Below are 26,185 nucleotides of genomic sequence, written 5' to 3' on the forward strand. Positions count from 1 at the left end.
CGCGTGGGTGAGCCTGTGCTCGCCCACAGCGACGCTTGTTATCTGTAATATCACCATTAAGCTCATAAAATGGACACTTTTCATGTCAAAACAAATAATGGCTCCAGTATTTTTGTAATAATTTATTTGCATCATTCATTGGACGTGACACTTCTCTTCTCGAGGGCGAGCTGACATTGGAACATAACTTTGTTATAAACCATGCTTTCCCCAGGAAACTGCTGTTGTATTCACATTTGTATATGGTTCATAGTGGTTTATTTATTTTTGCAACTCTTCAAAAGGTAACCCGACACAAGGGGGCAACAATGGCAGAAACATGGCCAGCGTGAGATCAGTGCTATTTAACAAGTTTACAGGAAAACCTGTAAAACTGCAAAAATGCAGAAGAGCAGAGTGGCGGCGATGCAGCTGATGCATCTTGTAGTCATCAGCTCACCGGACCCACAGACACCAAGTGTCAACAAAATACATGAAGTGTTTCCCATCTGGCGTTCACTTGGTAAAAGGCCCATGGTGTTTAATGATTTATTTTTCTTCTACTTTGGAAAAAATCCAGATGTTTAAGGCAATAATCTCAGTTTAAAAGTGGCTCCAGCGACAGACAAGTATTCCCAGTTACACGCAGAGGCAGAGTCGACTCTCCAGTTAAACGACACTTGGTGTCAGAGGTTTGTGGGGAAAAGAGCAAACATGGGAAAGGCCCCAGGCTGGTGTGTGTGTGTGTGTGTGTGTGTGTGTGTGTGTGTGTGTGTGTGTGTGTGTGAGGTGACAGTGGGACCAAGCGCTGCCTTCTATCAGTCGCACATCAAAACAGCAGCAGCTCAGGGGCTTGGGGACCTGCATCCGTTTGGCTGTTTTTCCATTATGAAAAGTGACATTTTCATTTTTGAGTCCAGTGTGGAAAAAGCATCCCCTCGGTCCTCAACGCACGTCAGCAGAGGTGATGCAGAGAGAGAATACGCGACCCCACTGGCAGCACACAGAGGCCTGGGCACGGGGTGGGACTGAGCTACCGCAACTTGGCTTCATGAATTATTCATAATCGACAATTATCACAACAACGAGATCAAACGAGCTCTTGAGGTGAAATCAAATAATGCTTCAAAGCCACGAGTATCCAGGCTGTTATGGTAACGTTCGCCTGTTTGACAGCGTGGTTAGCAGACTGGAACCACACTGATAGGAATTGATATTTTGTGCAAAAAAAGCAATATAACAAATACAATTCCACAAAGTTCTCAAATCTACTCTTAAAAGGAAGTGTATGTATAAAACACTTGGAACATGAATGAATTCAACACAAAAGATATGTGGCACGACGATGAAAAACGTGACGCGATAGTAACCCCCCCCCATCTATGATGACAATAATATGCAAATAACCTCCCACTCATTTAAAGGCATCAATTGTAACTTCAAAAACAATGCAGACGTTAAAAAAAATCAACCAGTTTTTATTGTGATATATTTAGAAAACTATTTATGATGTGAAATGTGAACTGATGCAAAAGAATAATTTAAGAAAACTAAGATGAACTTTTCTCAGTCGACGGCAACGATCTCCCTCGCGTTCTTACGGGAGCGCTGACATGCTTCTTTCAGCTGCCGTGACCCCACTGAGGATCAAAATAAGATGAAAGTCTGGATAACAAGCTGGGGTGGGGGGGGGGGGGGGTTACAGAGGATGCTCCAGTTGTAGAGTGAGGGACAGGCAGCCTGGAGGCTGAATGCAGGAGGAGTTTGCGTCACCTTTGACCTCTTTAATCCCCCCCCCCCCCCCCCCCCCCCACCATGTGTCTCTGAGGAACCGCTGGCTCTCACTCCTCAAATGTTCAGATAAAAGTGAACCTGTAATTGTCTGTTAATCAGACGCTGGTGTGCGTGCGTGTCCGCTTTCTCAAAATCAACATCATAAGAGCGTCAGATGCGTGGCGGCACCGCATCTGATGATCGACACTCCATCGTGTTTGCGTCGCTCAAATGTTTCATTCAAAACAAAATTCAAACAACAGCTTTTTTCTGTTTCAACAAGAGCCCAACGGATAAATCTCATCAGATCATTGATACGAGTGCCGCCAATGGGAAAAACTACCGATTAAAAAAAAGGAAAAGAATCTTTTTAGAAGTGCACTGTTGGTCAGTTTTCAGTCATGACCGTTTAAAAACAAATGATCTCCATCGATCCATTTGGAGAAATTCCTGCAGAAGTGGATGCAGAACAAACCCCTGCACAGACTGGAACGCTTCAAATATCTTCTGGTGAGTAGCCCGGAGATAAAGATCACACCGCACACTGAGCGCTACAACAAAAGCCTTGAAGAAAAGCACGGAGGCCAACAGCGCATCAGGCCGCCCGAGAGGCGCTGACAGCTTGACAGTTACACTGAGCTCCAGCTACGCTGACGGATCGAATTCTGGCTCCGCTCGGCGTGCTGGGGAAAATAAGAAAAAAAGTTCACTTTGATTTCCTGAGATTCTTCATTCCTACGGTGTTGCTGTGTTTCTTTAATATGCAGTTTCCAATGTTTCGACAACCTAAAATGACCTTCCATTCACTTTCACTGTCGGGCGGAAGAGGAAACACAAAGAACGGCGTGGTTGAGGAGCTCCGTGAGAAAACGTCAATTTCTGCCAAGTGTATTTGTCTAATTCGAGGTGAAATTCTCTCATCGCTCTTAAGAGAATCGCTGAAAAAGAGGCGCCTCAGTCAGTTCAATAAAGACGCTATTGCAGAAAAATCATCTCTTTTCCTCTGAGAAGTCACGTCATTCGCTTGAAGCTCCAGAGACCTGCTACAGAGGAAAGAAAGGCCGAAATACATCGTTTTGGTTTGTTTTGTTTTACTGCTTAAAGGAAGCGTTATAATTTGCCAAGGCAACAAAGATAACCTACTTGTTACATTGTCTTTTTGTCCTGTCCAAGCAGCGTCTCAGGAAGATGAAAAAGTTTCTCAAACTTAAATTAAGACAAATGTACTTTTTTGCAGGGAAATTGTACACATTTTTTTTAGGGGTGCGTGTGTGTGTGTGTGTGTGTGTGTTTCCTCGGAGATGCTGCACATCTTGAGATGGGATGGCCGAGGAGGAGGAGGCTCGCACGCCGCTCCTCCGGCCGGAGCAACAAGGAGGAACTGCACGTGATGCAAAGACTAATGAGTTGTCACACTTTATTTAATAACCTAGACCCCCTCCCCACCACAGGGGCTGCATAAAAAAAAAAAAATCATTCAAAAGTCAGTCGCTCAGCAAATACAAAACATAGCAATCTGGATGCTTCCTCATTCAAAGCTACTTTTTGGGTCGGACAATTTGAACATCTGGTACAGGACATGTTCAACACGCTTATATTACAAGTGACAGTTCACGAAATTAGTGGAGACAGAAAATGCAACAAGTACTGAAAGCATACTGTCAGTGGTAAACAAAACATCCACAACAATGGCAGTGCATATAAAAAATAATAAATAACAATGGATATGTAAATATGTACATAGAGTTTCAGGGCTGAACAAGGTCAATGCATAGCAGGGCTCCTTCGTACCATCACAGTGCTCTCAACTTACAGTATCCGCTCGTCTTTTCTGAATTGCACTGAAGCCCTTTTCCCCACCAATCTGGGACAAGCTCTTGAACCAGGGGTGTTCAAGAATCTCTGGACCTTGGCTCCGTCTACCAAACCGTTTTGAACTGAGCCGTCGATGGAGGCCGCTACGCCACAGTAATCCTGCACCTCGCCGAGGCGTCTCTGCGCAGACGTGCCAGCAGGCCTGTAGTGGTCATCGACGTCGGGTATAGAAGAAGGAGCCAAGTCACCCATTTACAGACGAGATACGGGGACGCCATCGAAACCAAGGTGCGTTCATTTCACTGGCTCACATGCTGACGACACGCCACTGAGTAAGCCTTGGACCGCACTTCATTTGCGGTCACGAGTTCTAAAGTTGTCCTGATACCAGGATCGGAGACGCGTCCAATACTGGATGAGGTGCTGGTGTCAGTATCAGCGGGCCAACGCTCCGGCACCACGTGATTCATCGCTTGATGATATATGGCCGGTAAATAACAGTTAAGCGTGACCCAAATATTTGTTCATGTACAAAATCCATGTATTTTTAATTCTCTGGTTTCAGGAGGGAGGGAGGGAGGGAGGGAGGTGAGAGGAAAACAAGTCCTCGCTGGTTCAAACCTGATGTAAGATTCAAAAAAAATTGGTGAGAACGGAAATGGGCACCGACCGCCGCAGCGGGAAAGGCCTATGAGTAAAGACATTGTACAGAAACAAATTATTGCACGGTGAAGAGAAAGCGGGAACATCCTGGGAACTGAGGACATCAGCTGACAGCAGATGAGCAGAGCGAATGTAACACTGCTGACCTGCTCAGGTCCGCTCATGTCGAGGCTGCACAACTTGGCCTGTCATTGTAATGAACACTCATTTCTTTGAAGGCTCCAAATCAGAGCACAGGATTGTTGAAGTCATCTGATTTCTTGGAGCGCAGCTATCCGACGGACACAAGAGGAGGGCCTCCAGCGGGAAGGAAGAGTGGTGTGTTTTATTTTTACGTTTATTTCTATTCATCAACTCGCCCAAAGGACGCTAAAATGTTAATAACTACAGAGGGACGCTTTGAAAGCTGAAGACAGCGCATACAAAGTTAAAAAAAAAACAAAAATTTGTCAGTAAGCTAAAATGTCACCGTGGAGCGAGATGAACGGGAGAACTGTTTGGAGAAAATGGGCTGTGAAAATGCAAGGAACTCTGGAAAATGAGGAGCACATGATGAGGCTGATGCTGAAGATGAGTGTGCGTCATTGACGGTCACGTAAATGGGTGCCACTCAGGTCAAAGGTTTGTGCACGGGTTGGTTAACAGAGAGGAGGCAGGAGAGCGAAGCTTGAGTGTTTAAAGATGGAAAGCAGGCAAGTGAGGATGGGGGGGGGGGGGGTAACGTGACAAAGGGGTGAGCTAATCGTCTCGAGATGGGATCACAATGAAATTTCGAGGCCAGTTTCAGCACAAAGGCTGGTGTAGTGGCAGGAAGTGCAGAAAGAGATCAATTCAGATTAGCACACATTGCTGCTTTGGAACAGGAGCCTGGCGGCGATGCAGCAGTGCGGAGGGATGTTTTGCATCTGGGGGGGGGGGGGTTATTTTGAGGTGTAAATCATCCCGCCTGGAGGAAATCTGGAGAACACGTCATTTCCTTTAATTGTCCACGATACAATCATTCTGTTTTTAAACACAATAACAGAGGCGTGAGTCACATTTTAGCGAGAGGAAAAAAAATCTATCCAGTGATAAACAATCAACATGTATTTATAATTTGATCAGGTACGTGAGATCACACCCGGGTGATCACATCTGCTGTCTAAACAGATGATCCCCGATTGGCTTTGTGCTTATTGTTACATGTGCAGATCAACATTTCCCTTCTTTACATGATTAGTGGTAAAACAACAGGACCATGCTGAGCGGTTTAATACAAAGAAATAAAATAGCAATTGATTAAGAATACACATGGGGGGGGGGAAACTCATCCCAGAGCATTGAAGAGCTGTAAAAAAATAGTCCAAAATTACAGCAGTGTCAATCGCCGCTCAGTATGCGCTCAATCTCCTCTAGTCTCTTCAAGGCAGCTGCTCTTTTCTTCTCTATATCTTTAATCTCTTTAGTGGACTTACCCTTAGTCCGCTTGTCAGACTGGCTACTGTCCAACACTGATTGGTCCACGCCCACATCGCTGAGGCTTTCTGCAGAGGATTTCCGCACATTCTTCTCATCTCCAGCCCCCTTTCCAACAGCATCAGCACCCCTCCCTTCCTCCTCACCCTCAGCGACTTCCTCCTCCTCCTCCTCCTCCTCCACCACCTCCTCCTCAACTGTATTCGGCTTCTCCTGCTTGGCTGATTTGGTGGCTCCCTCTACTGAAGTCAGCGGTTGTCCTGCAGCGCTCATTGCAGCAATTTTACCTCGTACAATACCCAAATGCCGACGTACGTACTCCTCATTGGGCGCCAGGGCCAGTGTTTCCTCCAGGCAGCGCTCCGCCCGCGGCAGGTCGCGCTCCTCGAAGTAAACCACGCACAGGTTGTGCTTGCCTTGCACGTTGGTCGGGTCCATGTGTAAAATGCGCTCGAAGCAGGATTTAGCCCCGCTGGTGTCCTTCTTGTGGTTCATGAGGATATCTCCCTTCAGGATCAGGCCCTTGATGTGCTCTGGGTGGTGGCGCAGCAGCTCGTCCAGTACAGGAAGGGCATCTATCTCCCGTTTGGACTGAGAGTAAAGCAGCGCCAGGTTGAACAGAGCGCTGCGGAAACCCGCCTGCAAACCGATGGCTTTACGCATCCACCGCTCAGCAGCTGCATTTTCATTAGCATCCATGGCCAGCATGCCGAGGTTGAAGTAGCCATTGGCGTCATCAGGCTCCTCCTCCACGTAGGTTAAGAAGCGACGGTTAGCCTCCGGCCAGAACTTGGGCTCACCTGCACAGGAGAGTAGAGGAAGAGTAAATGATGTGGACGGAGAGCTGTGCTCTGTTGGTTTGGGTTTCTATCAGGACGACGCACTGAGCCTTTAAAGTAACTGCCTTCAAATCGATTTGGGCAACACTGTGACTAAATGAGGAGATGAAGAGAGTGAAATCTGCTTGAAGTTCCTCACATTTTAGGACCCTTTTCACCGCTCACAGGCAATAAAGAGCAGAACATTCAAAGACATGAGCCAAAGATGAGCGTCAGAGCCTCTCAGACCAACAGGCCCAGCCGTGTTTCTGTCCTTGTTCTACAGAACCACTGAGCCGTTCAATGACATCCTTTTACAAGATAAGCCCACACATGGGGTCAAGGGCACTATTATGGCATAATCTTTACTTAACCGATTTTCTTTCATTAATTAATTAATCTAAATCAGCCTTACAAAAAGTGTTGTACCTAATCTTGTATGCCTGGTGAACACAAGAGGATTTCCAGATTTTAACAGATTTCACAAACGTGGGAGACCACAGGAACACCGACGCCTCTCAGCCAGTAGGAAACACGGAGGGAATGTTAGAGGGCAACCGGCAGCTCTCTGCTTCTCGCTTGCCCTGTTTAAAGGAGAATGGAAATCCTGAGGAACCTGCTCACCGATAAGAGCTTTCACTCTTCTGGCACAGCACCACTGACAGCAAGAACCCAAGTGACCCGCGGCTGAACTTCCATTTGTCATGTGAAAAACAGTCCAGTGTTCCCAGTAGATGACACTAACACAGAGCTACTGGACAGCCAATTCAAACAATTAAATGCTATGTACGTGTGACATACGTTCCCGTTCGTTTCATTTAATCGCTTTCAAAAGATTTGAAAATGTAGGTTTACTGAGCATTTTCAACGTCGAGATGGATTCATGCAAGTGTGATGATGAAGGATTCAGACTCCTGCAGTGTGTGGTTTACACTCAAACCTGTTGTTTTTCTGTTACCTTCTTTTTTTCTGGCAGGTTTTCTCTTTGTGCATCGTGGTGGATGACCTCAAATGTGTGTTTCCTTCATGTTGGTATTTCACAAAATAACAAATAATAAAAGCAGTGATCGTAAGAGGAAGAACATTCAGACCAAGGGGCTGGAGCCCTGTTATAAATCTTCAGTAGTTGATTAACCGAATCTCCTCGGGATTAGTAACAGGCAGATGTTTTTGCCAGATGTAAGGAGATTTTGTCCAGCCATTCCTGAGATATCAGGTTCGTAAGAATGGGAACGACCTAAGGCTGCAGTGACCTCTGACAACTTAAACCTGTTTTGGGTCATCCTTGAGTCCATGTGGATGTCTGTGCCAAATATGAAGAAGTTCCCTCTGGGCGCCCTGAGATATCACATCAAGGATGATAGGGTAGACAAGACAAGCTGACAGCCGAACGGCTGAAGACCGATGCAGGTCTCTACCACGCACAGCGAGGCAGACACTGGACCTCATGTATGGGATCTGTACCCACCTTGGAACTGAACAAAGCTGGAACAGTGCATCTCTTGAAGGAAGGTTCTAAATGTACCTATCTAGAACCAGAGCAGCCCAATACTTGCCGGAAAGCTGGTTTTGAAATCGCGGGGGAAATCGACTGTTCTATTGTTTGATTGATGGAGACGTAATGAAAAATGTTCCCACCTGTGCTGACTTGATACCAAGTGTTGACTGCTAACAGAGTCATGCTGAGGTAAGCAGGCTTGAAAAGAAAAACAGACTGTTGGCAAGAAAAGTTGAACTTAATGACTCACTGTTGTTAATTTTTGTTTGAAGTACCCAAGAAGAGATTAAGCAGATGTGTCGTCCTTGAGCCTTAAGAACCTCCACACTATGTATTCTTTGCACTAGGATTAACATGCAGCAGGAATGTGCAGGTAGAGAAGAATGTGTGAAGACTAGCAAGATTTATACGAGGAACACTAAAGTGCCTGGAGGTCCAGTCAAACCTGCTGAAAATAAAACAGCTAATTAAATGTTTTTGTCACAGTATCCACTAAGCGTGAAGTGACAGAACATGCTGGTGCACGCAGGTTTCGCTGCAACATAAGCGCTAACGTGGTTACACCCTCGCAGTAAAATCAGGTTATTGCTTTTTCATTCCGGCGGAGTAAATCAGCCCTCAAAAAGTAGCGAGTGATAGTTTCCCAGTGGCACATTCCAGCTGCAGACTGGATTCAACCGAAGCATTTCCCTTCCCTCTTAGAGACGTGGGGGGCCTCAGACCTCACTCACCAGACTCCTGCATGAGAAGAGCCGAGTTGAACAGCGCAAGCTTGTGGCGCGGGCTGAGCTGCAAGGCTTGGTTGAAGTTCTTCAAGGCCTCCGACGGATCCTTCATCTCGATGTTGACGATAGCCAGGTTGTACCACAGGTCAGCGTTGGTGCGGTCCAGCTCCAACGCCCGCAGGTAGGCGTCTCGGGCCTCCGTCAGCTTGTTCATCTTCAACAGCAGCTCCCCTCTACGGCCACACAAAGTTTGAGAGGGATGAAAGGCTGAGGCAACAAAGCATGACCATATTGTGTCCTTAACAGAGGGTATCCTATAAAAACTACAAAATATGCAATCAAATGACTTCTAGTTTTCATGTGGTCGTCCATCCATTTATCCTGAACACCAGTACAAGAAAACACTGCAAACACTGGGCTGGAAAATATATCAACATCTCAGAGATGAATGAAATATTTCACTGATATTTACTGTCTGGTATTATTTGCCACCATTAATATCTTATAAAAACAAGTTCTCGTGTATAAAAAAACAAGTTTATATACTTTTTTATATTTTGTACATACTGAAAGAAAATCTATTTTCTTATTAAGTCACGTTTTTCTTTCCGCTTCTTTGTTCAGAAATAGACGAAACGGTTTCCTCATCATAAAGAGCAGATGGCGAGCACAGGGGACCAGACCTCAGAGGTATCTTTAGAAAGGACCCACCGATACCTGCTGATACTGATGAAGACACAATGATCCTGCATCCCCACAAACATCTGATCAAAATTTCAACAACTGCTTTGTGCAATTTCCAAGTTGCAGGAGGTGAAATATTTTCTAAAGACCAACACATCATTGGGAGGGATGCAGTGTGGTGCTCCAGTGACACCCTGGCCTACAAATTATATTCCAAAACCTCAAGAACACTTCTTTGTTTGATAGGAAACCCCACAAAAAGATAGATAGATATTACACATTTAGGTATTATTTCAAATGTGCATTAACAGATGTTGAGACAAATCATGTTAAAATGTACATCAGTGACAGATCTCGCCTCCGAAGCGAAGTCTGAAGGTTACAAAGTGACCAGTCTTGCCTGCTGATGTAGGCTTGCTTGAAGTCTGGTCTCATGCTGATCGCTTGTCGGTAGAGCTGGTCGGCCTCCTCTAGGCGGGATTCGTTGGCCCGAATCAGATTGGCCAGGTTTATGTAAACGTTCAGATGGTTGGGGGCCACACGTGTTGCATACTTCTTACCAGGAATAACCTGATGGGTGGTTGACGGAGTGATCAGTAATCTCACAGGTGAAATTAAAGAAAATACAAGCACGGACACAGGCACTGTGACCAAAGCTCCGGAACGGTGACAAAAATATACACAATAGATCAACAAGTAGCCTTCAAAATGTGTGGTTTGGGGGGGGGGGGGGGGGGGCAAGGTAGCCTGGGACGAAGTCAAATCCCTGGCCTGATGTGTGACATGATGGATCACCTGAGGCATGAGGGATTTGGCAACCAAGTAGGCATCTTCAGCCTCTTTGGACTTGTTCAAGTTCTTGTAGGTTCTTCCAACATTCATGTGTGCACCAATGTCATCTGCAGAAACATGAGATTGGCTGCATTAAAAAATGAAGCTATGGACTTAAACGTGCTGCTGTCTCTTTGTTATCCAGAATTATTATTATTATTTTTTTTTTTTAAAGAAAAAAGGAAAGAGGAAACCTGGAAGAAAAAAAACCTGATGAGACAAGAAGCAAAACAAATCCTGGGTACTGGTGAGAAAAATGAAGTAGTGAAAGGGGTCTGTCATGACAGGCAGAGCTGGTGGTTGACGATTAGCATAGCAGGAAATCCTCATCTGGTTAATGTGTTTACACTGTTAATCTTGAGGAAAGAAGCAGTAAACCTGCTGATATCTGAGGACAAGCTTCAGGGAAAGCAAGCACTGAGAAAAACAAACCCAACAGAAGGCTGAACGGGCCCTAACCACACATGTTCTGAGGATTCAACAGCTTTATTATGTTCAGTGAAGGTTCTACAGGTGCGGGCAGTCATGGGTTCCCCGGGTTTAGTTCATGGATTTGACAAATAATAGAGCGGTGAGACATTTCTGGATTAAGGGAGGTGAAATGATAATCCAAATGGATACATAACCCACTTGAATATGAAATGGATTTCAAACTCATGGGTTCTGTGTTATTCCTTGGACAAGTTTGTTGTTCTCTAAACATTTTGGCCTGCCTCATTCGTCATCACATCAGAGATCCCTGCAAAAACCCCTATTTATTTGCTGAAACCCTAAAAGCTATTTGCTCTGTGTCAGCTGCACCTGTTGACAGAACACAAACAAACTCGACACGGAAGCACAGAAGCCCCGTGGCACGCTCACGTCTCCACGGTGCGATTACACCATGACCGTGTCAGACCACCGCAGGAGTACAGATGCTCACCTACAGCATGGGTGCTACGGAGTAGAGTGCATTAACCCGCATGTAATCCTATCTTGGGCTGGAATCACACTAGTGGAGTAGGATTCTGTGTAAAAAGGCAAGTTTCATAATGGCGGAGGCGCGTCATTTTTTGTGTTTAAGTGGCCGGAGGGTCTGCAGACCGCAGCTGAGCGATAAAACAGCAGACAAACGGGACACATTAAAAGACTATTAACAGAAACATTCAACTTCTAAACGTAGCCAGTTCAAAAACATGTTGTCAGTCACCAGTGGGAAAACATAGTAATCTTTTTCATGTTTCATGTTTCTTACCTGGCTGAACAAATGTGGCCTGGAGAAAATACCGCAGGGCTGTTGCGTAATTGTTTTGGTTCTCAAGGGCATGGCCGACATTATTCCACAACTTGGCGTTGTTTCTGTTGACCTGAAGTGGCAGACAATTTACGAAACTTGACAATGAGCTTATTTAGTTTATAGGTAGGTGATAAGTGAAAGGCCTGAGCCTTTATCATTTTCCAACTTTTTAACCACAAGGTGAACTGAGGTTTGTTTTGACTGACAAGACAGTCTGGCAAGCTCCTTTATTAGTCTTTCCTGCTCACCTTGAGCGCAGAGGTGAACAAAGTATATTCGGACTCCCAGTCCCAGTTCCTGTTGCAGGTTTTCACTGCGTGTGTAGTTAGCAGCACCCCGATCATCAGCCAGGAAATCTTCTTCATGTGTCTGCAAGAGGAAAAGACTTTTCAATTTCATGCTGTGAACATAAACTTGCTCAAAAGCAAACTTGTCACTACTTGCTACAGGTGCAACGAGCTGTGAAAGGTTGCATCGAGTTCCTTATCTCAACTTATTTCTAAGCGCTCAAGCAGTAATTTCTCTCATAACAACTGCCTCATGTGGAAAATATGTTAATAGGAGGAACACATCTGAGGTTCCCTCACACGTTTTTCACAGGATACATTTCGAACATGCAAGGGATGTGCACTGTCCTGTATGTAATGTAATGTATACCAACAAATATTGAGTAGTAATTTCCTCTAGTGAAAAACTGTTGACGGTAGAAGTGACGTGCTCCGCTCACGTGGACCTGGGTGAGTGAGTGACTTGTTGATGATGATTATAGTTCATGACGAGGCGGCAGCGACATTCTGAAGGAGCACTCACCCTTTATGTGACACGACCCTTAAGCCATGAGCAACCAGAACACAGAAGCCCATACTGGGCACGTACAGCACCCTCTCCGCCACAACGAAACCCACCGGGAAGAAGAGGTTGGACGCAGGAATAAAAGGCAGGACGATCAATGACAGAGCCTGAAGCAGACGGAAGGAATCAGACATGAGGAGACATTATCGCCGAGCGCACTAATTTGTTTAGTTAAGAGATCTCAAAGAAACGATTCAGCATCTGGAGAACGTTTAACCGTGGTTAAGTGCCTCCTTTCAGGTAGGGGTGCGCGTCTACATTGTCCAAATGTACCAAAATGAACATTGAGGAAATAATTCAGAGAAAGACACTTGGGGTAATTTAGGATTCCAGTGAAATACATCGTGAAAGTGCACTGATGAAATTGTGGACAAGTTTATTTTGAAGATAACAAAAATATCTGGCCTCCATTAAATATCTACATTTGAAAAAAAAAAACAAAAAACAAAGAAAAACAATACTGTCAAATCTACTGGCTTCAGCATTTTTTTACTCCCTCATGTTGGTACCAGCATCAGCCCCTAAATTCCAGCATCATTCAAGCTGCGGTTTTTAAAATACGTGAAGGGATTAATAGATGTATACAATCTTTTCAATATAAACACATGTAGTGTACTGATGTATAATATGCATACCCATTGTTGAGATAAATGGTCAGCAAATGGATTACTGAATTTAAAAAAAATTGGTAATACTTTTTTAGACGATTACTACGCCTTCAGAGTTTTTTTAGACTGTGGTAAAGAACCACCAAAACTTTAAATAGTTTGACCTTAACTAATAAGTGCACAATTGCTATTTGATATAAATTCTCCATGTGAGACAACTGGCAACTTTGCAACAATGCTAATTCAGTTGATGTGACACTGCATGTTATGTAATCTATCCCAAAAATAACCTTGGAAGTCCTGAGTAAACACCATTAGGTTTGTTCCATGTTGATTTATGGTCACATTTTCTAACACTGAAGCTAAGAGTGATGTTGTGATGAAGTTTACTGACCCTTAAGTAGGAGAGCCACGATCCTGTTGCGCAACACATGCTAATTTATTTCTGTGCCACAATCAACAACCACCACACAGTCTTTCCTGTAAAGCTCAGGCAAGAACTTAGGTTTCATCTCTCATTTGCTGTGCTGGCTGATATTTTGTTGTTTCATTTACAGGGCCTACGAAAGCAAATATACAATATTTTGAGCACCTTGAGCTTGGTGTGAAGATGGTATGCTCTTGTTTAACGGAACAATTTGTTCAGGAACCTTGATGTGTCCTTCCAAGCATCTAGCGTACAGTACAACACTTGCCAGTTTCCACGTATTCTCTATCTTGTGTCAATTATAACTCACTAAGAAACACAGTTACATTCACAAGCCAAAGCTTGAATTTCTGAGCTTAGCAGATCATACTGACCTGCAAACCAGTCCCAGGAAATATATCAAATCAAAACTGGGATAACTGGAGCCGTGTCTCACCATGATGACTGTCTTGGCAGAGCTGTGTCTGTGCTGCAGGCTGTGGTAAGCTAGCAGGCCCAGGAACGTGTAGAACACCAGGGTTGCCAGATTGCGGCGGTCAAGAGGCGATTCCACTAGAGGGATGGTGCCCATGGTCCAGTCACAGCAGAGCTCCGAGGGATTCAGCAGGAGCCAAGCATTCACAGGAAGTAGATAGTTGAAGGTCAGCTGTCGAGTGGGAGTTGGGCTGACTGCTGCTGGGTTGTCAAATCTAGAAGAGAGGACAGGATGAACGTCATATCGTATTCTTTAACACATTGCAATGCCATTAAATTTATGATTAACCTAAAACCGGACTGTGGCTATGAGCCTCCATGATGCGTGGTTGTCACAGTGACCTATGACCCCTGAATGTTTTCGGGTCAACCTTTAGTGCAGGCAGGTATCAGGTTCAAGAGAACGGGATGCAGACATGTGGTTAGGTGCTAAAATCAACTGCTTCATAGTAGATTAGCAACAGTTGGCAGCCATGTTCAAACGAAATAAGAACACTTTATTTTGATTTGGGATTTAGGAAGAAACAATGATTCCACTGCTTCTTTGCAGCTCACTAACAATACAGGAGACGTGAAAACACCTACAGGGAAACATGTGGGTCTGATGTATTTGACCTCAGATAACCCCATGTCATGTAAACAGAGCCGAACTACAAGTATGTCAGGGTAACCTTCCCACTTGATCATGAGATATACGGGTCATGGGTCAGCAGCGAGCAGCATGGCCTCTAATTTGTATCATACCGAGTTAAACGAACTCGCCTTTTCCATCACTGTTCATCCTGAGCTACACTGCTGCTCTCTCACACGTAGATATACATCAGTCAGCATCCCCCATCTACTCACAGCAAGGAAGATTTTTTGCAGCTGCTGGATCTTAAGCAGGAAGGACGCCTTATCAAATGGACTCAGTTTGCCACTCCACCTGTAAAGCCCTCAAAGCACTCTACCGCATCGACTCATTCACTCATGTCTTAGCGGAAGACACTTGGACACAGTCTGCAGGGGAGCGAACCGCAAGCTGTCAAGTAACTGATGGTCACGACTTGGCATGGTGGAGTCACCATGCAGTACACCATACTGTGGTGTAGAGCCAATTCATACGGACGGGCTTCCTGTACAGTCTGTATATGTCCACCCCTGTCGAGTGTTTCTACTGTACTTTGATGGCGGAGGAAAAAAATAAAATGTGAATAAAGATAGTCCATGTCTTGGCTCTACAGCTACGACTCGTATCCCCGCATTCCTTCACACATGATCTTTCCATCACGACTGTTTTGTTATGGCTTCCCCTCGGGTCACACAAGTTCCCTCAGACAATCTGGAGACAGCTTTAGGATTACAGCTCCAGGCAAACAAATTAACATTAACTACCTGGAATTTTATCTGGGATCAAAAAGTTGATAGTGGAATTGCATACAGGGAATTCTAGAAAACTATGTTTAGACTGAATAAATACTTTACTTGTCAAAATAGTAGCTGTAGTATAAGTAGCAGTAGTAGCCCTGGTAGTGTTTATAAATGTAAATACTGAAACATTCGCCTTTTTGTATACTTTTTATCAACTTGGCATTAAGCTTTGATCTCATTGTGTATGTGTAGAATTAATTACCACGCAGAGCACTTTTCTGTAAAGAATGTATCCCTCTTGGCAACAAAATCAGTTTGAGGGAGGAGGAGGAAGCCATAGGAAGATTTTCTTCTCTTATAAAATGATTAATATATAAGGCCTTATGTAAACCATGACATCATTTGAAAAAGAATCGAGAACCACAGCAGGGTGATGTGTTTACATAAGCCCTCTTTTGCAGCAGACACAGATCTGCCACTTTCTAAAAACTGTTGTGTCAAGCCAAGTCTCTCTCAGTTCCAATGACAACAAGAAGACATCTCACACCACACCGTTCTGAGCCTGAATGAATCTAAAGTACTCTGTGACTGACGCTGCCTACCTGGTGAAGACGGGAAGCTGGGACTGGATGACTTGGACCCTGATGATGACGAGCAGCAGCGTGCTGATGACGAGGACGATGAGCTTCAACAGCATTTGTAGGACGGCGTAGGGGAAGCCGTCTTTCCCCTGCACGACTTGGCGCAGTGTGTCCAGCAGCATGGGTAAGGTGAACTACGAGACACAGAACGTACGGATTCAAAGCTCTCACTCATTTAATGGTGGTTATTTTACTATGTTTTGAGTTGTTACCAAACTTGTCAAGAATCCACGTGGTTAACACTGCTTTATGTTAACAAACAGCACTGTGGGAATAATGAAGGACTGGATTCGGAGCCTTACCCCTTGTGCAACAAAAACCTCATGGACGCAGCAGATGCCGACGACAGTGATTCCCTGCTCTTTACATAGTGTTGCTGCAGCAACCAGAACCACTGTCAGTGCAATAGGAGCCCAAACTGGGAAAGAGGGAGAAAAATATTAATAAAAATCTCTGCGTGGTCTTTGACGCTTCTCCATTATTCGATTTAAACTGGGTGAATTATTCTTTTGGAGACGATATAACCGCCCCATAGCCACACCGGAAGTACTGGCTTTTCTTTAATGCGGCTGGAGGATTTGTTCAGATACCACAAGAATCAAGTCTGGAACTTGTTGGCTGGAGTGATCAGCTAATCAACCCGAAGGCTGTGAAATGGGTTGTGATAATTAATTTGGAAAAAAATGTGTAATTACAATTATTTTGACCACTATTAGAATTTTGATATACCTGTAATTCATAATGCTAGATGCAGTTACCACTCTTATGGCAATATTCCAGTTCTCATTGGAAAGGCACTGAAATGATGACAGTGAGAACTTTGCAAGGATGCGGAACAAAGAAAGATGTTTTCTTTGGCATGAACGTATTTTGACACTCATTTTGCCTTTGCATGCTGCTGTTTGCATTCGTTAGTCATTAGTCACTGGTAAAGAAACAGCCAGCTGCCTGGTGAATATTCAAATTTTACCAGTCAGTCAACAGATGACCATTTCTTTGTCAAGCACTGACACCTCTCTGGGCCCTGCAGGTACATCACTGTCAGCACTGATCGATGTAGCATTCAGAAAGTCAACAATCAACCTTCCAGTCGTCCATCAATCTCGTCTTGTAAACATCAACACAGGAGTTTCATCAGGTTTCTTACAGTTCAACTTGATTTTGCCTTGAACAAATGAAGCCCTTTTAAAGCTGAAAACACATTTACATACGTGCCCGTAATTGTGCTGTAGGTTGACTGAGGTCCAAATCTTGACATTCGATTGCAAAGCCTTTGAGTTCGACTGTTGTGTTAGAAATGTGCAGGGTGACTGCCCTCAATTTGACAAGGACAAGTGAATTTAGCTGCTGGTTGGTCTGGTGGCAGATGGCATGATATGAGTCAGGCTGGATCAAGCGCCGGAATATTATTTATTGGCCATTTCCTGGAAAAGCCATAATCATATAAAGAACACTTTATTTTGTGACTTCTGAGAACCCATTTTTGGTCTAAACCAAGCATCTCTCCAGAAGGAAGGAAGGAACAGCGGCCTCTGATTTTTTGAAGATTCAAACTGAATTGAAACATTGTTGGCAAGAGCTGCCAACAGCCTCAGGTGTAACAGACATCTGACAGGACCTTCCAAAAGAACATCCTACATAAATACAAGTCAAGAAGTTAACAAGTTGAAACCAGAGCCTGAGTCGTTGCAAAGGTGCAGGTACATGTAGAACCCCAACACATCCTGAAGCATCTGCATTCATGGAGGCTGACTTTCAAACAGGTCAATTATTTCACGGTGCAAAATGATTTTCATGCAATCTGACACCCGATGGCTGCTTTCAAAACCAAAACCTTTGCAGAAGGAAATTCTCCGTGTTCACCTTCAATCTGAGGTGAGGGTGTGCACCGGAACCTGCTCTCTGTTCTCAGGAACAACCGAGAAGGCAACGATCCTTCAGTGTGCAGCTAAAGGGATGTAGGAGAGGAACGTCTCCAGCGCACACACCCCGAAAACGTCAGCGGTGATGCGCATTAACAATACATCAATCTGTATCAATCAATATATCAATACAGTGACCAATGGTACAACCTAATCACTGCAACGTCTGAAAAATCCATATTTGTTGTCATCCTCCATCTTAGGTGTGTCTTTATTTTTAATTTCCCTTCTCATGTCTCACTTTTTCTGCAAACCTGAAGTCGGATTTAAAAAATTAACTTAAAAAAAAAGATTGTCGTTCACTTTCTCTTCATGATTTCTTTGTCTTGTTTTTCAGAGTTCATGAATGTAATAGGAAACTTTTTTCTTCCTTTTTCTGACTTTGTTAAAAAAAAAAAAAAAAAGTATCAATGTAAATGTTTGGGTTAATGGGCCCTTGGTTTGGATCACATCTAACATCATCATTGCCGACTTCATGATACTGGCAAATACTGTATCAATAAAATCCAAAACACTTGTGACTCATACAATGTATCCAGATGTTAATGCTTGAACTGAACACAAATCTGTGCGTATTCACTGATTTAGAACGGCATAAAGAATTTGATTTACATAAGACAGTATTTTAAATGTCTTCAAGCTATGAACTGGAAGTGACAGTTAAATTACAACGGAGAAACTTCCAGACAGCTAATGAGCCTATCACTGAAAAAAAACCTTAGAAATTGTACAGATTGACACGGCATTGAAAGGAATCCTTTAAAAACATTTTGACCCTATTCCAAATTCTCTTGCTGTCACGTACATCCCCAACAAGCCTCCAAGGAAGACAGTTACTCATGAATGAGGACATTGTGAAAGACCTTCAAGGTCTGAATCGCTTGTTACTTTCAGCACACGTGGCAACATTGAGATTACAAAAAAGCAACAGGAGATGGGGCATGAGCCCAGTAGGTTTCCCAGACTGGTGAGGACCATCCCACTCACCGATGGAGTGGTCTGCACCTGTTGATTTGGTGTAGGCAAGGAAAGCAGCCAGGAGGAAGATTGAGGAGAGGAGCTCAGCTCTGCCGACCACACCTGTGACCTGATGAGAAAAGAAGACAGCGCTCAGTCTTCTGCTCCCATTTAGAAAGTCTTTAACAGTACAGCTTTGTACTCCCAACAAAAACTGCAAAGAGCACTGAGCATCACACGGCAGTAATACAGACTGTGGCTTTTTAGCACCTTGTGTGAAGGAACATGCACATCGACACTTATCACCCATCCTCCTCAGAGTCAGAGGGCAAGATAGAGACTCCTCTCTCCTCTGTGCTGCATCAGGGGGCAGGGAGCCACACAGACTGGCTGACTACCGGGCAGCTTAGCACAGTGAGCAATAGTGGATGGACTACAAATGTCATCACATTCACTTCTCTCCAAAGCAGTCTTTGCCTGCATTGATAGGACTAGGCTTGTGCATAACATCCACTATGAAATAACAGTTTAAAATCGGAAGAACCCTTGATTTTAGAGTCAGATACATGGCTGGAACTTCTCTCATGGCTGGCCACAGAGATTGGATGTAGCGATCGTATTTCCAAAAAAGTTCACATGTTCTTTTACTCTGATTCTCCAGCTTGAATGTAGAGTCATTCATCTCACCCAGTCTGCTGCTTTTTCCCCCTCTGGGCTCAGGTGCTTTAACATATTTTTCAACCTCGGCTCAAAAGTCTTAGACATCCACTCTGAAATCTGTTTCTAGATTGCATTTCTCCCCTTGACCTTGTTTTTTTGTTTTGTTTTTTGTCCCACCTCAGTCATTGCAGGGACAAATGCGACCAGTTGCCTGACTGAGTGACTACTGGTTGATACGGCTGCTGCTGCTCCAAATGTAAATCAATTTCCTGAAACAGGCTGAAGGAAAATGAGGATGAGTAAAAGCTAAAGCACCATTTTTTTTTCATCTGGTAGGGTGAGAATTGATACACACACACACACACGTACGTTAGGACAATGCCTTGACTTCCAGCCTAACCTGAGCCCTAATCTAAACCTAAACTCAACACCAACACCTCAGAAAGTAGGACGTCTTTGGATCGCATGAAGACAGAGGGTCCTGATACGAACCCACACGCACAACTTCAAACTGTAACAATACTGCAAGTTTAGTCATTTAGGCAGGAAACATTTGTTTTCTTTGTTGCTAGGTTGATTATATATTTTGACTCCCTTATGTTTCAAGTCAAATCCAAAGCAAAATTCAGAACAGATTCCACAATTCTCTTTAGGGGAATCTAGAAACAGAAATGGTCTCTGAGAACATTGCACACGTGTCAACAGTTGACAGTAAGCTCACATGTTCAAGTTCTTGAACCCAGCTGTGAAAACAGGTCTGTTCAGTTAAATCATCTCTGCGGATGGCAAGCAGATAAGCATAGATCTCGTTGAGGCAGCGTGTCTGACGGCAGCATCTGTCATTTGAGTAAATGATGTCTGCCCTCGTGTGGAAGAAACAACAGTCTCGCTTAGTTCTTAGAATTACACCTCAAAAATACACTAAAGGCTCCACAAACACCACCACAGTACGCGTTGCCGGTACAAACATCTATTCCCTTCATGTGTGTCCCTTCAGAGCCCCAGGAGAAGTACAGGAGGGCTGCAACTTCCCAGAAAGAAAACCGTTACAATGCTTGTCCTCCTTTCATCAGTTCACTGGCTCACTTTATAAGGTGACCAAGCCTCTTATGGAGGAGTCACAAAACAAGCAGCTGCAACTTCCGACAACCTGGAAGTGTCGTTAAATGTCCAGTTCCCTCATTTCAAAGTCTATGGAATATTTTAGTGTGTTTTCCATTCAATGCCTCAATTAAGGTCTGTGATTAACATGAGCTTCAAGAAAATAGGTTAATATCACTCGTGAAATTTGATGTGCTCCGCCTTTCGCAATGACACTGTGGCAGCAAACAAGTCAGAAAGAGACTAGAGAGATCATCATGGACGTTAAATGTCACGTCCCCAAAAACAGTGGCTAACGTGTCAGCAGGATTTGTCTTAAGAAGGCCCGGCTACTGTAAAAGGGTCTTCAGAGCTCTCTGGAGGGTCACCCGGACAACTGCAGCTGATTGAGGTCATTGCTGCGCATGTCCTCCTCACTTAGACCAAGAAAATGGATCATATCAGTCTCCAGCACTCAAGTCCTCCCGATGGCTTATCAAAATTGTTGATCTGTACAAATGGTTTATTCCAAAAGACAGACCTGATTTGCTGATATGTTATTTATTTATGAGCCATTCAGACCTCTCAGATCATTTGGAACGGTTTTGTTCTCTATCTTATCTTCAAAACTAAAACATGAAGGAGGAGCATTGAGTTTTTATGCCCCACATATCTGGAACAGCTCCCAGGAACTCTGTTGTTCCGCATCAAGCCTTTAAATATTTGTATTTGCCACCCACTTTTACAATGTATGCATTTTCAATGACTGCATCTGCATTTCTATGACATTCAGTTTCTCCTAGCGTCTATTCTCAAGGCCGTCCTTGACATTCTGAGTAGCCTTGCAGTCCAAAGGTAGAACACAAATAAACTTGCCTCACCTAGGCATCGACCCTGTGAAGCAACCGTACACGTAGCCTCCTCGGAGGCACCATCTGACTGATGCCCCACCCCAGGAACAGGACCATGCATGTTGGTGTGAGGCAGCGATGTTACAACAGGGTTCTAAAAAAACCCCACACAAGTGATATCCTAATCCCCATTTATCCCCATTACCTTGGGCAATGTGCGTTTAGCACTCCACCACTTTTAGGCTTTGTTTGATTTTTGCTCCAAAATATAACTTTACTTTTGTTGTAAATAAGCGCACCGCTGGTTTGTTAGTTCAAGAGCATTTACTCTCCAATATCATGCAATCCTAGATGGGGAACTAAGAATAAAGTATCAGCTTTTTTTTGGTCAAGTTTGCTCACATGGATGGTGAAACTAACACGGCGCCGATTAGCGTTTGTCTGATGATGCCACTGGAACACCACTTGTATGTTGCTTATCAAAGCCGTTTTAAATCAACTGGCATTTGTCGGGCATGTCAAACTTTGCGGAACACACACACACACACACACACACACACACACACACACACACACACACACACACACACACACACACACACACACACACACACACACACACACACACACACACAATCCGCAGCGTGAGACGACTGTCGTAGCAGATCGCAACAACCGGAGTCCTGTGGACCTGCAACACATCTACTTTTGCATTTTTTAACCTCTACACGTGACTAAAAAGGTTCCTCCAAGCACATAAAATGGCATAACTACACACAATTGGAATCACTCAAAATAATTTCCATATTTATCCCAGGAAACTTGAGGCAGCAGGGCAAAGTTACAGTTTGTGCTCTCTATCACAAATGATTACAGCTGAATCCACGAGTATCCATGATCCTGTACCTGAAACAACCAACCTGCACACGCGGGAAAGGTGAAGACTCCATCCATGCTGCTTAAAATGAAGGAAAAGCCTGATGACGACAGCACTAAAGAGATATCATGACCTGGATGACTGAGAATTTTCACCGAACTATTTATCTCACGAGTGACTATCACGACGACGACATGGTTTTGCCATAAATCAGCAGCCCTAATTTGGATATTGCATGGACGCTTGATGTAAAAAAAAAAAAAAAAAAAAAAAAAAAAAGCTATATCTTTCAACAGTATCTCTTTGAGAGACCTCGTGCTGCAAAAGCTATGACTAATGTTTTAACAATGCACCTTTCTGTCCATTCTATTGGATTACATTTCCTTTCCTCTATAACAAAAAGGCCTTCAGTTGAACACAGATTCCTTCCTGAGTCGTTTCAGGAAGACGCTCGTCAATTCGAAGAAGTCCTGTGAACATTTTGGTGTACCTCGAAAATGACCACAGACACATGCACTTGACATCAGCCATTTCCATTTGAATTCAGAGTATTTTACATGGCCTACGTGTCAAATAAAGAGGTAAGTGTGTAAAAGTCATCCACGTGAACACCAGCTCAGGTTTTCAACAGCTCTGAATATTATTTTTACAACGGTTTCTCTTCTTTCATGTCATCAGATCATCATCTTTACAGGGTCATGGGCTCCAGCCGTATCACAGGCAGGGATGGTGCCAGGCCTACATGGTGCACACAAGCCATTTTCTGTATTTGTCTCAAATGACCTGTGCCACTGCCCTGCCTTTATAGAAGTCTGGACAGGAAGTCAGGCAGTCTGATGAAAAGGGGCTTTAAGGTCAGGAGAGACAGAAACTAAACTTCAGACAAAGGATAAACTCAGAACATGAGAACATTGCTGCAAAGACATTCTAGCGGAGTCTCACAAAAAGACCACAGGGCTGGAAGTGGATGTCATTTTGTCATAGAACAGTAAATGTGCACTTACAGCTTCAGTGTGGATGGGGTGCACTGCAAACAACAATGCTGCCACCAAGCTGGAAGTCTTGTCCAGGAACAAACGGCACACTCGCAGGAAAAGAACACACACCACAGCATGTAAAATGACATTGAGCAGATGGTAGGATGCAGCACTCAGCTCACTGAAGAGGTAGTTCAGTCGGAAAGTGAGCACGGTTAAGGGTCGGTACGATTTATGGCTCCGCTCCTATAATGGGATACACATTCATGCCATCAGATGCAGGTTAGGGTTGAAAGACACACATCACTTGTCAAAGGGTTTGTGTAATTCTTCATAATTACTGCAAAGTGATTATTGATGCAGAGTAATTCAGTAGGGTTACAAGTACAGGGGAAACGAACAATTATTGAAATCATTGAATAAATGACATTTCTTGATTCGTCACGAATTGAGGGAAATGTCCATTCTGGAATATGTTTTGTCTTCAAAACTCAGAGAGATTTACCATCATAAGATGGAAGAAATCATATGACACTATCCCAAAGAAATTGATGTATGTTAAAAATGTTCTGTTTTAGTTTTGAAAGTTTTCAACAGTTGACCTGTCATCCTTGAAACTAAAAACACAGAGTTCACAAATGAAATTTCTGCTTTAATCTGTTGTTGTTGTTTTTTTAAATGTACGCTAAATGTAAGCTGTGTGCCATGGACCATCTACTACCTCTGCCATGGGTGTTCCCCAGAAATCATTAAGGAACAGGTTGCAGAGAGGGGTTGAAGGTCTTAGGTCCTTGTTGTCGAGGATTGCTGAGACGTCGTCAAACACAAAGCCACATGAAAGGCTGTTCCAGTAGCACCCCACCACCATTCCAATCAAAAGTGCAATCTCCTTCCATGACACGACAGCCATGGTTGACCAAAGCCGTCATCTATCACTGTGCAGGAGAACAAGAGGACTGAGGTTAGCTGACACCCAGATGATTCAAACTTAGGAGGGTAAATCACTGTGGAGGGATTTCCTGGCCATGCTGACTTTCAGCCCAGCCGGCCAGGTGTAGAGCCACGATATTTTCGTCATGTTCTGTTCTTGAAATTTGAAATAGCCTTGAATCACTAATATGATCCTACAATCATCATATGACAATAATTAGTGAGTCCTGTTGATAGAACTTGTGTAGCACATATGAAAATATAAACATATCTTGAAAAGCAGGCACCCAATGTGTAAAGCTAGACATGAGGTTTTTTTTGCAATGGTCCTGCAACAGTTACTCAGCCAGCTGACTGCAAAACGCACAAGCATTCAAGGAGGGTGGATCTTGGCAGCAACCTAAAATAGCAGGCTGTAAATGCCTGAGTAATGACAAGAATTGGTTGAATTAATGGACAGACGGGACGTCATTAACGCCTCTTGACCACGGCAATATAAAAGTGCAAAAAAAAAAAGCGTCACACAAAATAGAATGCCATTTTAAAAATGTCTGTTGCACCAAAGCGTTAGCTGCAGATACAGCGTTAGTTCATTTTGCAGCTAATGCTAGTTAGCTCGATACTATATTTTATGCTAATTGAGGTGAACGCCGATGGGTTTTCGCGTCTTTCACAAGTTTTCAACCTACCGTGTCCTCTAAAGAGCTGGCGGTGATTACAGACGAGATATCAAAATCTTAAACAGTTTAACACTACAGGAGAACACAAATCAGTAAAAGGCATTCCAGTTGTAGAGCAAGCTTGAGCACATCTAAACTACTTCCGGTGCAGAGGTGACCGCGCATGTTTGCGTGGCTATCGTCGAAGTTATGTGTTTACCTTTTATTTACACACAGAATTTGGCTGGTATCACGCTTTTAAAATGCGATTATTGTGGACTTTGTGATAGCGCATTGTCCGCGGCGTTTGTATCTTTTGTTAAAGTACCAGACAAATTACCACTGTTAGCGTTTCTCTAATGTTACTATCTTGTGGACTAGCATTAGCTTAGCTACATTAGCTACCTGACATATCACCGCTGTTGTTGTCAGCGGTAACCTAGCAGCCAAGTAATCACATCATGGAAACCTTTGAACGTGTATTTACAGTCATTTTAATTTATATGCGACCTATATTTCATATCTAGCCTGTACATATGCACTTGAATGAGGCTTAAAGCTATTTTGTTGATGTTAAGTTTTGAATGACATCATTTAGCGAGCTAACTACTGAGGACAAGCCGGGTGCAGTCGCATATGGAGCATAGCAAGCATCCCGACACATGTAGCTCTTGGATGCGTTGCGCCTTTTAGCTAAAATTGAAACTAAAATGAGGCAGCTGATATACTTGCAGTAGCTAATAAGCTATCACTCCGCTGTCTGCAATTCCCGGTTGGGGTAAACATTAACTAACGCCATGGCCAACAAGCCTGCAGCGCTTGCCTGGGATGAAGTTACGGGAGTTGACCCAGCGACTCTACACGAAAGTGATCAAAACCAAATCGACAAGTTCTTCAACATGCTGGTTTTGGTAATGGTCCTTGCACTACGTCATCACACCTGTTACTCTGGTTGTCTTGATAAGTTATGTACATACAGATGCTGGCTAATATCCGTCGTGACTACTTGCACAAAGCAGATTACTGTCTTGTTGATCTGAGATTATTGTTCAGAGAACAGATGCCTGCTGACTGGCTTCGTCTGCTTGTCAGCAGGCTGTTGTTTCACTAGCTCCTAACCTTGCACGTTTTCTTCAGTAAATCCTGAACTGATAACTGTACATGTTTACATCTGAACTTCAATCAGTGTCAATACTCCACTGACAATACAGACGTATCTTGACAGGCAGTGACTTATTATTTTACGCTCACCATGGATGTGTCATATTGTTTCATGTGTTTCAGACAGAAGAATGGGGGGTGAAGGATAAAGCTCCAGAGAATATTATTCACCTTCTCCAAGTGTGTCAGGCCCTGCTGAAGGTTGTCTATTTTCTGTGACAACAAGCTACCTATACTGCACT

General features: G+C 43.8%; 2 protein-coding genes across 9 annotated transcripts in view; one reads left to right on the forward strand and one right to left on the reverse strand.

Annotated features, from left to right (window-relative positions):
- Positions 1-3,161: 3,161 nt before the first annotated feature.
- On the reverse strand, positions 3,162-24,953 carry tmtc3 (transmembrane O-mannosyltransferase targeting cadherins 3). The gene is made up of 14 exons (XM_086209703.1): positions 24,813-24,953; positions 23,915-24,128; positions 23,221-23,439; positions 18,779-18,878; positions 16,172-16,287; positions 15,831-16,003; positions 13,841-14,093; positions 12,328-12,476; positions 11,766-11,886; positions 11,476-11,587; positions 10,206-10,309; positions 9,811-9,980; positions 8,733-8,959; positions 3,162-6,485 (listed from the first exon to the last, which is right to left on the reverse strand). The coding sequence occupies exons 2-14, from the start codon at positions 24,101-24,103 to the stop codon at positions 5,590-5,592; spliced, it is 2,829 nt and encodes a 942-aa protein (XP_086065829.1). The 5' UTR covers positions 24,104-24,128; positions 24,813-24,953; the 3' UTR covers positions 3,162-5,589.
- A 5-nt stretch (positions 24,954-24,958) lies between these two features.
- The window catches only part of cep290 (centrosomal protein 290), a 31,034-nt gene continuing 29,807 nt past the window's right edge, over positions 24,959-26,185 (forward strand). For all 8 annotated transcript variants that reach the window (XM_086209694.1, XM_086209701.1, XM_086209695.1 and 5 more), the window contains exons 1-2: positions 24,959-25,693; positions 26,067-26,144. In XM_086209694.1, coding sequence (XP_086065820.1) covers positions 25,580-25,693; positions 26,067-26,144 — 192 coding nt within the window. In that variant the 5' untranslated portion in view covers positions 24,959-25,579. The remainder of the gene's footprint in view (positions 25,694-26,066; positions 26,145-26,185) is intronic.

This window comes from Aulostomus chinensis, chromosome 7 (assembly GCF_037954235.1).
Source record: "Aulostomus chinensis isolate RoL2024-O1b breed Wild chromosome 7, RoL_Achi_v1.0, whole genome shotgun sequence".
Lineage (NCBI taxonomy): Eukaryota > Metazoa > Chordata > Actinopteri > Syngnathiformes > Aulostomidae > Aulostomus > Aulostomus chinensis.

Coding starts and splice junctions, on each gene's coding strand:
- tmtc3 (XM_086209703.1), bottom strand. CDS start 24,103: ATGGCTGTCGTGTCATGGAAGGAGATTGCACTTTTGATTGGAATGGTG. Junction 16,288..18,778: donor AGGTGCAGACCACTCCATCG/GTGAGTGGGATG, acceptor CCTCTTTCCCAG/TTTGGGCTCCTATTGCACTG. Junction 9,981..10,205: donor CCAAATCCCTCATGCCTCAG/GTGATCCATCAT, acceptor ACCACCCATCAG/GTTATTCCTGGTAAGAAGTA.